Below are 18,608 nucleotides of genomic sequence, written 5' to 3'. Positions count from 1 at the left end.
ACTTTCGTTGTAACATTCAAGATAATTGTTGATACCTTCAGATCCTTCGTAGCTGAAGTTGTGAAATGGTTTCATTTCCACTTCTGGCTGTTTCTGGCATCTCCAAGTCTGAATGCTTTAAAACACTGTGAGCAAAACAGACGAAGGGTCTCGGCCTGAAACGTCGACTGTACCTCTTCCTAGAGATGCTGCCTAGCCTGCTGCGTTCACCAGCAACTTTGATGTGTGTTGCTTGAATTTCCAGCATCTTCAGAATTCCTCGTGTTTGCGTGAGCGAAACAGTACTGAATTGTCTTTCTGTTATTTTTCACCAACTATCACTGATTCTTGAACACAAACACACACAAGTGATGCTGTTTAAAAACTGTTCAATCTAAGCACAGTGTAATATCGAACAGCCACAGAATGTGCGCATGACTGACACTAGATAGAAGCTGTTCAGCAGCAGTCTCCTGTCCCATTTAAGTAGTATAGTATCCCAAATAAGTAGCTGCCTCAGTAACATTCTTCTGTCCCAGTTAAGTGGCATAGTTTCCTAAATAATCAATGGAAATCCCAGTTGTTTTCTCAGTTTGTTTTTGTCCTTTTAAGAGTTGTCCCAAATATATGTGTGACCCCCCCCTCCCCCCCCGGGTTCGGTAGCCCGCGTAAATCTAGGGGAAGATCTTCACCGCCCCCTGCAAAATGATGAAATCTCGTTTGAGTGGATGCTGAGTGATGTGTTCCCCTGTTACAACTCAGTACCTCGAAAGAACAGAGGGTATACCATATGCAATTAAACATTTGAGCTTTATAATTCTTAAGTTGACTACAGGCTTAGTACAAAAAACAGAAAGGGAAAAGGCCCATTTTAATGAAACAGTCTATTGTGCACGTTGGAGCTCACGGTTTCCCATCCTTGAATTCCGCATTGATTTCCTCTGAGCGTCGTTGACTCCCAGACCCTCTCTGCAAGTCCACTCCACCCTGCGGTCTACCAGTTCTCTCACGTCTTCTCTCTTCATCTTTCGCTGACAAAAGACTGTGAATATCTTCTCTCAGACACACAAGAAAGAAACAACATGCCTCTCATTGGATGGCACATATTCCAAAGCCCCCGTTATCTCTAATCATAACCCAAACACTTTGCTACAGAGAAACCATTACATTAGCCGTGAAAAATTACAGGGCGTTACATACAGCTGCCCCGATTAAACGATGGACCAATTAACAATAATCATCTGTATATATTAATGATTTGGGTGAAAGTGTATGTGCCTGATCTGTAGATTCCCAAGCAGGTCCAGGTCAGAGGTCCCCACAGATGGGAATCATGAGGGCCAGTGACCCTGTCAGTCACCTGAGTTGGAGGTTCATACGAGACTGGAAATTGAGGCCTGAAAGTCAAATCCATGGTTGATACCCAGCGGTTGGCAAGTTCCGAAGGCCAAAGTCGAAGGTTGAAGTCCAAGGGTCGTCGATTCCAGAGGTGGAGTCCTCGGAGTTGGATGGTCCGGTTGTCTGAAGCCCATTGTTTTAGAATCTGGGCCAAGGACTGCAGATTGTAGGCCCGATGTCTGAGTGTCCAGAGTCAGGAACTTGAGGCCTAGAGGTTTATTTATTTAGAAATCAATGTTTTGCACCCTTTTCGATTGGGATTTATTTATCACATGTTCTGTTGAACATTGTGGGCATGCTGTGTTGGCCCTAGAATGTCTGGTGACACTTGCACTCGGCCCCCAGCACATCCTTAGTTTTGTATTGGTTGTTAACACAAATGATACATTTCACTGTATGCTTTGATATATATGTGATAAATAAATCTGAATCTGAAAGGATGGTTCACTAGGATATTGCTGGGATTGGAGAATATTAACTATAAGGAAATGTTTCCTCTAGGGTGTCAGAGGCTGAGGCAACCTGATAGAAGTATACAAAATTATGAGAAGCACAACTGGAGTAGACAGTAAGTCTTTTCCCAAATACTAGAGGCTATAGGTTTAAAGTGAAAGGAGGAAGGTTTAAAGGAGATTAGGAAGGCAAGAATTTTTTTTAACGGTGGTAGATGCCTCAAGCATGCTGCCGGGGAAGGTGGTGGAAGAAGAAATGACCACAACTCTTAAGGGGCATTAGGCACGTACGTAAACAGGGAATGGAGGACTATAGACCATGAATGTGCAGATATGATTAGTTTGTTGGTACAGATATTGATGGCTTGAGGGGCCGGGGTCTGTTCCTGTTCTGCAAAGTTCTGGTTATTGATTCATTACAGTGTACTTTTTAAGGATTGGGGGTCATCTGGTGTTAAATTGTTGAAAATACCTACTGTAAAAAAGGGTCTGGCCACAACAACAGGATATCTCCAATAAAGTAGATGAAATTGAACACTTGTTTTAGTCTGGTGGTGCTAAGGGATGATATGGGAAAGTACAACTTCATTGCATTAAGTCTTAATAAAGCAATATTATGTACTTTTGGCAGTCTAGCACATCAACAACTTTAGTTACAATTTTTTCATCCCTCTTGTAATACCTGCATGACATTTAAGTTTAGATACCTAGGAGAAACCTTCATGACTCATATTGCAGGTAACAGTAGAGCCATTTAATACCAATTCAAAGAAATCAAACTTGACCCATACTGTCTTGACAATTTTGGATAATTTGAGGCTTCTCTTGAAATGTCTAGGTGGACCATTAAGTCTGGATACTTTTCTCACCTAGTTTGACACCACATAAAGTTTATTTACTTTGCAGTATCTGATAAATTTTTTTGCCACTTCGCTGTGCTATCCAGTTATCCAACAATCTGAAAGTGTTTTACAGTTTTGGTGGCATTGTGAAACAAAACTGGTTTCAATTAATTTAAAATGTCAGCCAGAATAATTTCATGGTTTCAAAAAAAGCGCAAGTAATAAAAATCAGATGACTTGTTGATGTTGGCCATGGTATACATGCAAATTATGTTCTCTAGATCAAATGTCAGCAATGAAAGAAACACCAACAGTTTTTTTTTATTGTGATTAACTTATTCCTATGTGTACTTCCCTATAAACCAACCTTAATGTAATTTATGTGGGACTTGAAATTGGACTGAAATGTGAAAAGCATTTAAGTTAAGAAGTATTGACGTTGGAAATCTGCTGACTGTTTACTTTTATACCCTCAAGATAAATTACTTGACTATTTGTTAGTCAGGGTTTTTAAATCCAATTAGTGTAGAGATTGCAGTCAGCAGCTGCTCTCTGTGTTATTTAATAGAAGAGCATCGAAAGTATTAACTAGTGCAGTTTTGAATTTTTGCTGAAACTGGGTCATCTAGGTGTTTGAGACGTGGTCAGAATCAATCTGCCTTAAGACTGAACTGAGCCATTGAAATAAGATCTGTGGCTGTGATATTTATAGAAGCTCTGCCATTTGCATTTCCTGTTATATGTTACAATTTGCTTTGGCATGAAGTATCTATTTTCACCCACAGCTTCTCAAGCTGTGGGTGGCAATAGCTATTTGTGAAAAAATTATGCAGTAGTTTTTTTTTGACTGATTTCATTCATTGAACCAAAGTGAGTACAATACTGTTCCAAAACAGAATTAAGAAAAAAAAATCCTTGTGTTCAATGATTGGTCCAACCAGGTACTTCTCCCAGTTAAGCCTGGTTCTTGGCCCCAGTCTGCCAGAAGATGAAGAGTTTACTGTAGTTTTCCAACTGCTGTACCAAATACAAATGAAAGGGGTGTGGGGACGGGGGGGGGGGGGGGGGGGACTGGGAAGGAGGGAGGGAGAGAGGGAGACAGAAGAGAGTTGTAGAGCTGTGGAGCTAATGTTGATCTAATCTCTTATTTCTAATTGTATAATTCCCAGATGTCCAACATTTCAAGCACTCAGTGTTAGTCAATAGATGATTGCTCAAATGTCATTAAATTTGTTTCAGTACTTAACACCTCAATCAAAGAGTGTTTGACTCTGGGGCTTTTACCTTTAAAAGGACTGGAAAGATATGGTGATCCGTTCCAGTCCTTGTAATGATGCACCATGAATCACCAGATTTATGCAATTATTTATAGAAAGAGTAGCTGTTCTAATAAAGGTTCCTGGACCTGAAATATTATCTGTTTTGCCTTCCACAGATGCTTTTTGACCTACTGGGTGTTTCCAGCATTTTCTGATTTTACTCCAGATTTCCAGCATCTTTGGTGCTTTTATTTTTATTCATGTAATTATGTCTTGTTTAATGGCACTAAGTAAAATACCCAAGTAACCATTAATGACAGAATAGTTATTTTAATTATTTTATTAAAACATAAGTATTCTAATTAAATTGAATTGATGTAATTAATTCAAAACTCCATGAAGCTTTTCAATTTCCAGTGCTAATTATAATACCTAAAATTTTAGCTGCGTAGAAAAATGTTTTTTGTACATGAATTTTTCCAATAATTCGATGAATTAAGAAGGTTTGTGTATATACATCTGATATTACCTAGTTCTCCCTTAAACTATGTGTTAGTTACTCACTAAATATAAATTGTATTTTACTCTGCACTCAGTAGCCACTTTATTAGGTACTTCCTGTGCCTAATAAAGTGGCTAATAAGTGTATGGTCATGTTCTTCTGTTGCTGTATCCTATCCACTTGATGTGTTGTGCATTCAGAGATGTTAATCTGCACACCACTGTTGTTACACATGGTTATTTGAGTTACTGTCACCTTCCTGTCAGCTTGAACCAGTCTGGTGATTCTCCTCTGACTTCTAAACTGCCACTCACTGGGTGTTTCTTTTTGTTTTTTTTGCACCATTTTCTGTAAGCTCTAGAAACATTTGTGAATGAAAGCCCTAATAGATCAACAGTTTAGGAGGTATTCAAACCCCCCCCCCCCCCCGGCACCAGCAATCATTCCATGTTCAAAGTCCCGTAGGTCACATTTCTTCCTCATTCTTTGTTTGGTCTGAACCTCTTTAAAATGTCTGCATGTTTTTATGCATTGAGTATGCACATAATTGGTTGATTAGATACTTGCATTTATGAACGGGTGTACCTAATAAAGTGGCACAGAGTATACATTTTAAAATGAATTTTGTGGAGACGTTTAGAGAGTATTTTGGCACCAAGGAAAGGAAGATGAAAACACTAGGTGCACAGGCAGTTTAGCATCTGTGGAATTGCAGCTTTAACTTTAGTTCTGTGGAATTTAACAAAATAGGCCCTTTTATTGTCAGAGGTGATGTTGTGCACTGGTGGCAGGTTGGTAGAGGACAGTTGACGAGTGTAAAGACCTTCATTTGTTTCAGTGATTGAACTGGCATAAACTCTGAACTTGGCCTCCAAATGTGCACAAGCATGTGTTATTACTGTGCTGCTGAAGTTGTTAATTTTGTAGTGGAGGTGAGATTGGTTGAACCATTTTTGTGTTCCTGAGAGGTTGTTTGAAGGTAAGGAAGCAATAATGCATTGGGAAAGGTTGGAGAAACTGAGGCATTGAAGCCATTTTGCTTGGCACCCATCCGATCTGAGATTAGGATCAAGTAATAGAATCAGAATCAGGTTTAATGTCATTGGCATATGTCGTAAAATTAGTTGTTTTATGGCAACAGTGCAGTGCAATACACACGAAAAGCTATGAATTACAGTAAGAAATTTATATATATAATTTTTAATGAAGTAAGCAAATCAAAAAGAGAGCAAAAGAAAGTGAGGTAATGTTTATGGTAGGTTCATTGTCCATTCAGAAATCTGATTGCGGAGGGGAAGAAGCTGTTCCTAAAATGTTGAGAGGGTGTCTTCAGGTTCCTGGACCTCCTCCCTCATGGTAGCAATGAGAGGAGGGCATAATTTGAGTGATGGATGGCCTTCACAATGGATGCTACATTTTTTGAGGCATTGACTTTTGAAAATGTACTCAATGCTGAGGAGGCTAGTTCCCATGGTCGAACTGGCTGAGTTTGCAAGCTTCTGCAGTTTTTTCTGATCCTATTCAGTGGCCCCTCCATATCAGATGGTGATGCAGGAAAATGCAAGAAGAGGACAAATATTTGCAGTCAGCCAAATTTGAAGAGGGTTTTCTATTGTCCTTCCTGATTATAACTGTCCCTTCTTCATTGAGGTTGAGAAAGTCCATGTTTAGTGTTGTTTTACCCACTTGCATTCTTGGAGTTATCATTGGTCCCACTGTGACTCTAACTGCACAGAATCCATGCTACCATTTAAGGTACAACTCTGAAGGCACTTAAAGATTGTTGAGGAGAAGCCTGTTGATAACTCTTCCTTTATCAAACAGCAAGGAAACCTTTCTTTAGTTACCGAGGTATGATTAGTCACCCTTCTTGAAGATGGGTACCATTATCACTAATCTGAAGTTTGTCCATATCTGAGCAGCAGAGGGAATTGCAGCAATGAGGTAGTGGTCTAAGGACCAGTGTGCTACGGGTAGTTGATGAACTTGCTCAGTGTTTTCCAGTAGCTGCAGCAGGAGTGACAACATCTCTCTTGCACAAAATAGTTCTTTGCCCTCACAGCTTATAACAAACACATTTCTCACGCTGAATCAGGTCTTAACTGGAGTTTGTGATCATAAGACAAAGGAGCAGAATTAAGCCAGTTAACCCATCAAGTCTGCTCTGCTATTTGATCATAGCTGATGTATTTTCCCTCTAAACCCTGTTCTCCTGCCTTCTTCCTGTAACCTTTGACTGGTCATCTGTTGGGAGTCCAAGTGTACTCAACTCCTTGAAAGTGGGTTCTCCTTTTTTCTCTCTTCCCTCTCCATCTTCCTTTGTTCCACAGATTGATAATCCCAAGCTCTCAGACAACCATCTCATATATTTCCTCTTCAAATCCTTTATCTCTTCCTTATTGTACCCTTCTGTTTTCTGCAGCCAACTGATTTCCTCAACATAGCCCCATAGTGACAAGAAAATACAGTCGGTAAGACCATGGGCAGGCAAGGAAAATCTTGCTGCATCACCCAGAACCCAGGGACTTGACTAACAGCAGTCTGCACATCTTTACCATTAAGTTTAGGATATACATTTCTTCACAAAATTAAAAGTATTGTATTCCTCCTTTAGCTTTGTTAACTTTGTATATCAAAGATAAGTGAAGCTTTTCATAAATTCATTATCTTGCATCTATTCACAAAAACCTGTCGGAGGTTTAATGAGCATATAGTAAATGTCAGATAGTTCTGGTGTTCATAGTATTATTTTGTTCTTCACTAAAAGGTTAATAGAAATCTCTTCCATACACATATTCAGACATGTCTAAAGAAAAAGTGCGTAACTAGGTACAGGTAACTATTATCATGCATGGAAGCAAAGCACTACTAAAAGATGTATCCTCAATGAAATTAAATTTGCATTCCTCTAGCAAAGACATGGTGCAGGCACTAGGTTTAAATGCTACACTCCACTGTTGTAAAATTTTTCCTTATCGGTTGCAAATGGAATTTGGTTTCATTAAATGCCACTATACTCCTGTCATGCAGATTTAATCAGTGTTTCAAAATAATTATCAGTTTCAGGAAATTATCATATTTTCAACAAATATAAGCTATTTTTTTTCTAATGAAACATATTAATGTAAAAACTTGCTATCAAATGTTTGTTCTCATTAATTCAACTAAATGAATTTAAATTTGTGACAGAATGGTAGATGGCTTCAGCAACTGGAAATACATTCTGCTATCTCTGGATATTTTTTTTATCTCTGCCATGTGTAATAACACAAAAAACTTAAGAATCTGCACTCTTAGTTGTGTGGTATGTCATATTGTGCACCCAGTAACGTTACATGTGGTCAATCTAGTTTTGTAAGAAAATCATGTGCTGACCTAGCAAGAGACACTTTGAAGAGACTTTGTACTTTGCTACAGTTCAGGGGACTCTTGTTTTAAGATCTTGTTAATAATAATGGAACATCTTGATGTATTTATTTGGAAATTAAAAGTTATATGTATTTCCAATGTTTAAGAAATAAGGGAAGCATGAGCTGTCCAGAGCAACTCTGTCAAAAAAGAAACTGGGTGGTTTAGCACTTCTCTCTTGTACTGTCGAAGTAATATTTTACAAATTATTGCTAGAATTTTATTACTTCACCCTAAAATGCAGGGTGATGCTTTTGTTTATTGAGTATGTTGTGGACTAGTTGTATGCATGTTGTAAGATCATTTACTAGCTAGTGGGATTTGATTGGGTGTATTGTGGAAATATTAACTCGTGTGTGACTTCATTTAATGAGACTGGTTTAGCTGTACTGGGGGTACTGCTGGTCTGGGGCTAAATACATTCATTGAGTTTCCAGGAAATGGGTGACTGTGCAGTAAGTACTCAGTATGCTTGACAGAGTGTTCTGATGTCATCATCACTAAATAAGCAAATAGCTTAGGCAAACCTGCCTTGTTCTGACGGAAACTTAATTTCTTTCTCATCAACAATTGCTTCAAGTTTGCAACTGCAGTAAATGGGGAAGGTAACCATGGGTACTGTCTGCTTCATAATGTTGAATGAGTGATTTGTCTTGGCTTTCATCAGCTGGGAGAGGATTTTTAACAATTGTATCAAAGGAACGCTGAGGAAAGCGTTTGCAGCTAATAGCCATTGGATGTTAGTAGAGAATGTCCTGGATTACTAGCTTGTTTTCTGTTCTGTGCTGCAGTGGAATGTCGCTAAATGTGGCTTCCTGATATTAACCTCTTATGGCATGAAGTTGTGGCCATTGATATTAAATGGTAAGAAAGAGCTATTCTATTAATTTTCAGTAGTAACATACTATTTCCCAACCCCCTGGACCTTTTAAGGCAGCAGGAGAAAAATAGAAAAATCTACAGATGATTCTTTTTAACTTGGAATCTGCAATCTGCTTGGCAATAGGATTTGGAGTTTTTAAAAAATCAGCTTTTTAGAAAAATCTGCTTTTTTGACATTTATATTTGAGAATAAGCACACTGTATATTTTGTACTTTATACCTTTTGTTTCGAAAAGAAACAACTGTGCAATAAAAAATTCTCCCTGCTGTGAATGTTTTTTTTTGTAGATATTTGCTGTGGTGTTTTTTCCCTCAGTTTTACCTCTGATTATTGTCTCTGTTTTGTGTGGGTGTCGCAATCAGGTGCTGCAGAAGCTGTAAGAAGAACCTGTAGCTAAAAATAACCCTGATCTCATTCTGAAGCAGTGTTGACATTTGTTGCAAGGTAGACTATTTTAATACACACTTGCTGTTTAATTATATTTTCTGTTTGCCTTTGCATTGGCAGACAAGGCAGTAAAATTGCACAAAAATGTAAATGCACCATGGTGGGTGAGGTAGAAATGATCTTTCTTTGAATAGATTCGATGGTGAAGGAATGTTCATATTGGAAGTCAACAAACAAAATACTGTGAGTAAAGCTGTTAGTTACTCTCCTTCCTCTGATCCAGGGGTTATGGGTTCAAGTTTCACTCCAGTGATCTGTCCTTAGGCATCTGAATTGATACTATGATCCAGTATGTCTGTAAGGCACTAAACTATATTCAGACTCCATCTGCTCTCTTGGGTGTGCATAAAGGATACCATAGCAGCTTGGCTAATACTTACACCGTAAACCCAAAGCTTAGAAAATAGAGTCATTGTCAAAGGGCTCTTGAGACATGACTGCTGCATTTCAAGTTTCAATCCTTCGAGAACTTCATTGGGTATAAAATGCATTATGTTGTCTTGAACATGAATGTTTCAGAGCCATATTTTATTTGTAATTTATTTCACAGGAGAAATCTCTGGATGTTCCTTATTGCTTGTCGATTAGTTCATAAAATAGTTATAACCGTCATAACACAGTTAATGGTTGAGTTGGAAACCACTGCTTAATATATTAATATACACCTTTTTACAGAGTAATATGAAATTTGAATTGTGACTTCATACTGAAAATAATATGCTAATAAATCAATATATTCAAGTGGTTTAATGATTGCATTTGTTAAACAATATGTATTTCCTAGGTTTTGCTTTATGAATTCTTTGAAGCAAATTAACTGTTTGCAAAATGTGGATTCTTTTCTTTTTGACTGTTTTTGAATGGGCTTTAGCCATTATAATAAAATGACAAAGCATTATATTGGTAATACAAGTTGACCTTCACTAATCCGGCACCATTGGGACCTGAGGAGTGCCGGATTAGTGAAAATGCCGAATTACAGAAGGATCACATTTAGTGTTATCAGTGCCAGATTATTGAAGGAACTGGATTACAGGTAGTCGGATTAGTGAAGGTTGACTGTACCTTTTATGGTTTTCTGATAAGGCAACAATGGAAGGTTACTTGGTACTAGTGGATTTTCTTTTGCTAGTACTGTATTAGGGTTGTTAAATTTTTCATATATTTTCAATGCCTTTGTGATTGTAGGATATTTACAGGGGGTGGCAGAACTTCATCCATTCTTTCTTGGTGTGTTTGAAGGAGAAGTTACTGAATATTTATTCCAGAAGCATAAAACCTAGCCATTTTTGGTTCAACCACTGTGGCAGATTCATGTGAGGTTAGTTAACTGAGAAGGGGTGAGGGGTGATGTGGCTGTCTGACACATCATTGATAGCTAAAGGTTTAAAGGCAACATTTTTTATGATAACCCTATCTACTACTGTAGGTTTAATTGGTCTATTTTTCATAGCATTTAATGTTGTTATTTTTCCTAGGTACTTTTTGTCTAAAGATTTACCTTTTTCTCTATGACAGAAAACTACAGCTGACAATAAACAATCTGCTGGAGGAAATATGTGGGCCAAGTAACACCTGTTCAGGCAAAGGAAAGGTCAACATCTCAGGTCATGATCTTACATTGGGATCCTGATTCAGAATCTCAATCTGAAACATCAACTACCCCTTTGCCTCCACAAGCTTGGCCTGCACAGTCCCTCCAGCAGTTTGTTTTCTTTACTCCAGATTGTTGAATCTACAATATCGTGTCTCTATTTTACTATATAAAATTAAAAGCACTGAACTAGCTTTGCTCTGCTTCTTATTTCAGTGTAAGAAATTAGTGTGAGTTATTTATGGAACTGCATGTAATTGTCTATTTAATTGCTCTACATAGGATGCATCTTGTGCACCTCCGGCTGTACAGTATTTGTTGCTATTGAGTGAAAGTGATCAAATGACAGTACGGGGAAAGTGAGTGAGCTTCAGTTATGTCGGCTAATGATTTTTTAGCGTGCATTTTATTTTTGGAGTGGCCCAGGGAACAGTTACTTTTATGCAGTCTGGAAAATAACCAGAATGCAAATTTATAAGATCAGCGATCAAGCAGAATTTTCAAATATGTTAATTGGAATTACAGTGCCTTCAAAAAGTATTCAGTCCCACAACTATCTTCATATTATACTGTCTATTGAAGTAGGAATTTTTGAGCTAATGTATAAAACATTGTGCATCATGTCAAATCAAAAGAAAAATTCCAAAACCTGTCATAAGTTCACTAAAAATTAAAAACCAACACTGTGAGGCTGAAAAATTATTCATTGCCTTTGTAATTACTATGCTAACTTTCCTCAGGTCCAATATGCTGTTTTACCTTACCAACTCACCCAATTTGTTGATGTAGAAAACTGGAGGATCACCTGTTTTCAATGAATTCATAAGAATGTTGTAAATACCTCACTCTCTGTGAGGTCCAACAGTATGATTGATGTTCAATAGACCAAATGAAAATGAAGATATAAGCACACTTAAGGCAAGACAGGAAAATGATAATAGTGAAGTATAAATCTTGGGAAGGGTATAAGACTTTCTCAAAGGCGCTGAACATACCTTGGATCTCAGCTCAGTTCATTGTGGAAAAAGTGGAAAAAGTATGAAACCGCAGCCACATTGCCTAGGTCAAGAAGAATGGCACTTGTAAGCAAGGCCTCAGTGATGGCAACAGTCACTCTGAGTTGCTGAAGTCACTGGCTGCAACTGGAGATGATGTTCAGGGCTCCACAATCTCTAAGGCCTTTCATGAAAAGGGTATTTATGGAAGAGTGGAAAGGAAAAGGCCTTGCCCAACAAAAAAAGCATATCCTTGTCTGTAAAGTCTTTGCAAAATGTCACAGAAGATACCGTAAAGATATGGAAGAAGGTCTTGTGGAGTGGATCGTTTTGGCCTCAACTCTAAGTGTGTGTGTGTGTGTGGCATAAATCTAATACTGCACTTCAGCCAGATAACACCATCCCTCCTGTAAAGTATGGTAGAGACAGGATTATGCTATGGGGATGCTTTTCAGCAGCAGAGACTGGAAATCTGGTCAGGGTTGATGGGAAGATGAATCCTGCTAAATACTGAGAGATCCTGGATAAAAACCTGCTGGCCTCTGCCAGAAAGCTTAAACTGGCAAGGAAGTTCATCTTTCAGCAGGACAATGACCCAAAGCACACTGCCAGAGAAACCATGGAGTAGCTTCAAATTAAGAAAACTGATGTTTCAGTCAGAGTCCTGACTTTAACCCGATCGAGGTTCTCTGGCAAGACCTCCAGATTGTTGTCCAACTAACCTGACATAGCTTAAGCAATTTTGCAAGAAAGAATAGGGCTCCATTACATTGTGTAAAGCTGATAGAGACTTGTCCAAAAAGACTACTGGTTGTAATAGCTATGAGAAATAGTTCAACTAAGTACCAAGCAAAGGGGGATGAATATTTTTGAATGGCTGTCATTTCAGTTTTTGAATTTTTAGTTTATCATGCTTTACATTTTTCCCTGCTTTGGGGGCTCTAATGTGAAAAAAAGGAGTATGTGATTCACAAATAAAACTTCTCAGTTAAATTGAGCAAAATTCCTGTTTCTAATATTCATATATGTGAGCAAAGGGTTGAGGGCTGAATACTTTTAACAAGGTATTGTAATTATAAACTGAGATTAGCCCTCATTTACCTGAATGAACGAATTTTATTTAGTTGAAAGGAATGTCAGGAAATTTGCATTGACATTTGCATGTACATCAGGTATATATCTCCCATATAGAATTTGATGAGAATAAGGTGCTACTCCTGAAGAAAGAACATGTATTATTTTTGCAAGCGGTTAGAAATGATCCTGGTGTGGATTCATATATCTTGAGTACTGTGTAATACATTTTCAGACTGTTTTCCATTTGGAAAAGTATTTATCCAAAACAGTTAAATAGAGATTTGAATTAGATGGTTTAATTATCTAGTCAGTGCTTTGTAATGACTATTGTTGAGTGCTTAGTGCTGCTGCACAGTATGGGAGGAGCATCTAAGCACAAGGTAAAGCAAAATACAAAAGCAATGCTTAATTTTAGACAACAGTTCTGACTCCAGGACACTGAGCTTGATTATGCTGAACTTATGGCCTTATCATCTGCTGTGTTAAATCCTGCAGTGTTACCAATCTTCAGCAGTTTGAAGTTCAATGCTTATTCTGTCAGTAGCAGCAAGTTATTGAAAACACTACCATCTTATCAGTGGCAGAGAGAGACAACTATGCATGTGATAACGTATATCTTATTATTAGCTGGAATGCTGTTGAAAAGTATTATATACAGTGGTCTGTTTTAATCAGGTATGTCAGACTGTATTAAAAACAGAAATTGCTGGAAAAACTCAGCAGATGCAACAGCATCTGTAGAAAGAAAAATGAAATCAATGCTTCAAGTTGAAGACCACCTTGTCAGAAGCAAATAAAAATATAGATGTAGCTAATTCTGGAAAGTGGCTGATCCCAAAGTCAGTTTTATCCTCTGTTGTCAGTTATTCCTTGATATCTAAATGTATTTAATTGTCAACCATTAGCAAGCAAGCTCTTGAGTTCTATACTTAAACATCTGCACGTCCTTTCAAGCTGTCCCTTAAACCTACAAGCAAATAAATTGGAGAGGAATATGAAACCTGACACTGAGCCTAAACCACAAACAATAAGAGCCTTGCTAATATGTGTGCAATCTCAATTCCACCTTCTTGTCTTCCCTTTGTAACCTTTCACCTCCTGTATAAGAATATATCTGGATAGAATTTTTCTTGTCCTCACCTACCACCCCACTAGCCTCCGTATCCAGCATATCATGTCTGACGAATCTCATAGAATTTTTTGAGGATGTAACTAGTAGAGTGGATAGGGGAGAACCAGTGGATGTGGTATATTTGGATTTTCAGAAGGCTTTTGACAAGGTCCCACACAGGAGATTAGTGTGCAAACTTAAAGCACACGGTATTGCGGGTAAGGTATTGGTGTGGGTGGAGAGTTGGTTAGCAGACAGGAAGCAAAGGGTGGGAATAAACGGGACCTTTTCAGAATGGCAGGCGGTGACTAGTGGGGTACCGCAAGGCTCAGTGCTGGGACCTCAGTTGTTTACAATATATATTAATGACTTGGATGAGGGAATTAAATGCAGCATCTCCAAGTTTGCGGATGACACGAAGCTGGGTGGCAGTGTTAGCTGTGAGGAGGATGCTAAGAGGATGCAGGGTGACTTGGATAGGTTGGGTGAGTGGGCAAATTCATGGCAGATGCAATTTAATGTGGATAAATGTGAAGTTATCCACTTTGGTGGCAAAAGTAGGAAAACAGATTATTATCTGAATGGTGGCCGATTAGGAAAAGGGGAGGTGCAACGAGACCTGGGTGTCATTGTACACCAGTCATTGAAAGTGGGCATGCAGGTACAGCAGGCGGTGAAAAAGGCGAATGGTATGCTGGCATTTATAGCGAGAGGATTCGAGTACAGGAGCAGGGAGGTACTACTGCAGTTGTACAAGGCCTTGGTGAGACCACATCTGGAGTATTGTGTGCAGTTTTGGTCCCCTAATCTGAGGAAAGACATCCTTGCCATAGAGGAAGTACAAAGAAGGTTCACCAGATTGATTCCTGGGATGGCAGGACTTTCATATGAAGAAAGACTGGATGAACTGGGCTTGTACTCGTTGGAATTTAGAAGATTGAGGGGGGATCTGATTGAAACGTATAAGATCCTAAAGGGATTGGACAGGCTAGATGCAGGAAGATTGTTCCCGATGTTGGGGAAGTCCAGAACGAGAGGCCACAGTTTGAGGATAGAGGGGAAGCCTTTTAGGACCGAGATTAGGAAAAACTTCTTCACACAGAGAGTGGTGAATCTGTGGAATTCTCTGCCACAGGAAACAGTTGAGGCCAGTTCATTGGCTATATTTAAGAGGGAGTTAGATATGGCCCTTGTGGCTACGGGGGTCAGGGGGTATGGAGGGAAGGCTGGGGCGGTGTTCTGAGTTGGATGATCAGCCATGATCATAATAAATGACGGTGCAGGCTCGAAGGGCCGAATGGCCTACTCCTGCACCTATTTTCTATGTATGTTTCTATGTATATAATTCTCCGTGACTTCTGCTATCTCCAACAGGATCCCACCATCATGTGCATCTTGCCCTTATCCTCCCCCCACCCCCCTACTTTCTGCTTTCTGCAGGAATTGCTCCCTACGCGACTCCCTTGTCCATTCGTCCCACCCCACTAATTTCCCTCCTGGAAAGCGGAACAAGTGCTACACCTGTCCCTTCACCTCCTCCCTCACTACCATTCAGGGCCCCAAACAGTCCTTCCACGTGAGGCAACACTTCACCTGTGAGTCTGTTGGGATCATATACTGTGTCCGATGTTCCTGGTGTGACCTGATGTATCTGAGTGAGACCAGGAGACTGCTTCACTGAGCACCTATGCTTTGTCTACCAGAAGAAGCGGGATTTCCCAGTGGCCACCCATTTTAATTCCACTTCCCATTCCCATTCTGATATGGTAACCCATGGCCTCCTCTACTGTTGTGATGAGGCCACTCTCAGGTTGGAGGAACAACACTTTGTAGTCTGTCTCGGGAGCCTCCAACCTGATGACATAAACACCAATTTCTTGAACTTCTGGTAATGCCCACTCTTCACCCCTCCCCCCAATTCCCCATCACCTATCTCACCTTATCTCCTTGCCTGCCGATCTCCTCTCTCTGGTGTTCCTCCCCCTTTTCTTTCTTCCGTGGCATTTTGTCCTCTCCTGTTAGATTCCCCCTTCTCCAGCCCAGTGTCTCTTTCACCAATCAACTTCTCAGCTCTTTACTTCACCTCTCCCACTTACGGTTTCATCTATCATCTTGTGTTTGTCTCCTCCCCCCCCCTTTTAAATCTACTACTCATCTTTTTTTCTCCAGTCCTTCTGAAGGATCGCGGCCCAAAACGTCGACTGTACACTCTTCCATAGGTGTTGCCTGGCCTGCTGAGTTCCTGTGTTGCTTGGATTTCCAGCATCTGCAGATTCTCTGTTGCTTATCCATTGTATTGTATTTATTTTATTTCTTGCATCCAAGAGAGCAAAAATCTTTAGGTTGCAACTCTGTCACAATGTACACTCAATAAAGAGGGGAAATGTGGGAGGATATTGTCCAAGCACTAAGATCACCAATACTTTCACTGCCCTTTAAGGGAGTTCAAAGAATTATGACTGCAAAGGAGTAAAGAGCTCTTCATTTCCGTCTTAAGTGGACAAACCCGTATATCTACATAAGTGATGTCTAGTTGTAGAGTCCCCTATGAGTGGAAACATTCTTTCTCCATTTCCAGGGTTGGCTATATTTAAGACCTATTTCACACTCTTATACAACAGTATCGAAGTCTAATCCCCTCCAACCTTGGATGAGAGTAATCTGTCCATTTCCGGTGATAGTATAGTAAGCCTTCACTGAACTGCCTCCAGCACATTTTGTATATCCTTTGGCCAAGCTTCTGTCGTTTGTTTTAGCATGCTCTTGTGAAGTACACTGGATCATGCTGCTATTTTGAAGCCAGTCTAAAAGCAAGTCATTGTCAAGATCTGCAGGTCAATCAGAAAATGTTTAACGAAGGAATGTGAAAAGATAGAATATGTGAATCTTGAAGAAATAATAAAATCAAATTGAAAAAACAGTGAGGGGAATTATTTAAAATTTTCAGAAACCAGATTGAATTCTAGCTATGGAATCATGATCAAGCTACGTTCTTAATAAACTGACATTTCACATTAAGGATTAAAATTAAAATATGTATAGAAATGGTCAAAGAATGATGTTAACACTGTATAATTACTAATGTATGATTTCAGTGTATACAATCCTTTTGAAGATGTTGCTTTCGCAGCAGCGGAGCCTGGGTCCCAGTATGAGGTACAATGTGCTGTTTAGACAATTTAAATGCTAGCCCAGATCAGAGATGAGGGCCAATTTTGCTCGCTCTCCATGATCTTCACTCCTCTCTCCAAGGCGTGGACTTTTTCGCTGTTCCATTATTGGGCCAATTTAAACAGTAGCCCAGACAGACTGAAAAGACAGGGTGTCGGTCAGAATGAGAGCCAATTTCACTTGTTCTCCATGATGGTCATCTCCATGGTATTGAGGCTATGAAGACTGCCGCAGCTGCTGTGCTTCGTGCCCACTAATATGATGAACTGATAAATGAGGCTTTGGGCCTACTCAGGCTGCTCCAGGGTTCAGATCTGAGGACTCATTTTTGGTTTGGAATGCTGTTGTTTGCTTCAGTTGTTTGCATGATTCGTATATATGTTCTTCTCTTGCGCATCAAGTGTTGGTCTTTTATTTTTATTTTTGTTCTTTTTTTCTTTAAATTGGGTTGTTTCAGGTTTCTTGCTTTGTGGCTACCTGTGAATAAGCAAGTCTCAAGGTTGTGTAATTTATACATTCTTTGATAATAAATGTACTTGAATCTTGAATCTTTATCCCTTTCTGCTTAAAAGTTGAGGGAACCTGATGAAAGTTATTAATTTTTTTTGAGACATAGATGGAATAGGCAGGCAGGAAATGCTAAATACAAGAGAATTTAGATTCTAAGATGAGAGAGGAAAAGTATAAAGATGTGTAAGACAAGTTTGGTAGGTGCCTGGAATGCTGTGTTGGGGGAGGGGGAGTTAGGCTGGTTGGTGCAGCTTGGTATTGTTCAACAGCAGATAATTGTTAATTTGTCCTTGGCCAGATATTTGGGGCCAATAATTGTAATCATTTGGTGAGGACAGTTTGAACTTGTGGGAATATTATTATTTCAGAAAGAAGGCTATGTATCTCAGATGCAAAATGGCAGTTTTAAATTATTAGTTATAAAACACGAGTGGTTATTAATGATCATAAACACACTGAATGTTACTTTAATAAGTGTGAGGTGAAAAAAAAGTAATTTTCCCCTTTCATCACTGATCATCAGATCTTTGACTCTATGTACCATTTGAAGTTTATTATAAAGTGTCTTGACAAATTTGATTTGAGTTTTTTCAAGAAGTGACAGATGATTGAGGTTAGAGCAGTGAATGTTAATGCGAACAATGCATTTAGATCATAATGCCATAAGACACAGGAGCAGAATTAGGCCATTTGGCCCATCAAGTCTGCTCTGCCTTTCAATCATGGCTGATCCTTGTTTCCCTTCCTCAGCCCCACTCCCTAGCCTTCTCCCCATAACCATTGATGCTGTGTCCAATCAAGAACCGATCAAGCTCTGCCTTAAATGCACCCAACGATCTGTCCTCTACAGCTGCCTGTGGTAATAAATTACACAAATTTACCACCCTCTGGCTAAAGAAATTTCTTCACATCTCTGTTTTCAATGGACACCCTTCTATCCTGAGGCTGTACCCTCTTGTCCTAGGCTCCCCCACCATGGG

The 18,608-nt window shown here is 39.3% G+C and overlaps 1 protein-coding gene across 11 annotated transcripts in view; it reads left to right on the top strand.

The window, feature by feature from the left end:
- Positions 1 to 18,608, top strand: part of hdac4 (histone deacetylase 4) — a 498,261-nt gene that overhangs the window by 257,918 nt on the left and 221,735 nt on the right. The window contains exon 1 of one of the 11 annotated variants that reach the window (XM_072261465.1): positions 8,277 to 8,295. The exons of 8 other annotated variants lie outside the window; for them this stretch is intronic. Coding sequence is in view for 1 of the 3 variants with exons in the window: in XM_072261458.1 (XP_072117559.1) it covers positions 8,677 to 8,704 (28 nt within the window). In the remaining 2 variants the exon portion in view is untranslated. 2 more of the 11 variants (XM_072261464.1, XM_072261458.1) reach the window with 2 other exon arrangements.

Source organism: Mobula birostris, chromosome 6, assembly GCF_030028105.1.
Source record: "Mobula birostris isolate sMobBir1 chromosome 6, sMobBir1.hap1, whole genome shotgun sequence".
Taxonomy (NCBI): domain Eukaryota; kingdom Metazoa; phylum Chordata; class Chondrichthyes; order Myliobatiformes; family Myliobatidae; genus Mobula; species Mobula birostris.
Note: the sequence above shows the minus strand (reverse complement) of the source record. Positions and strands in the feature narration are given on the sequence as shown.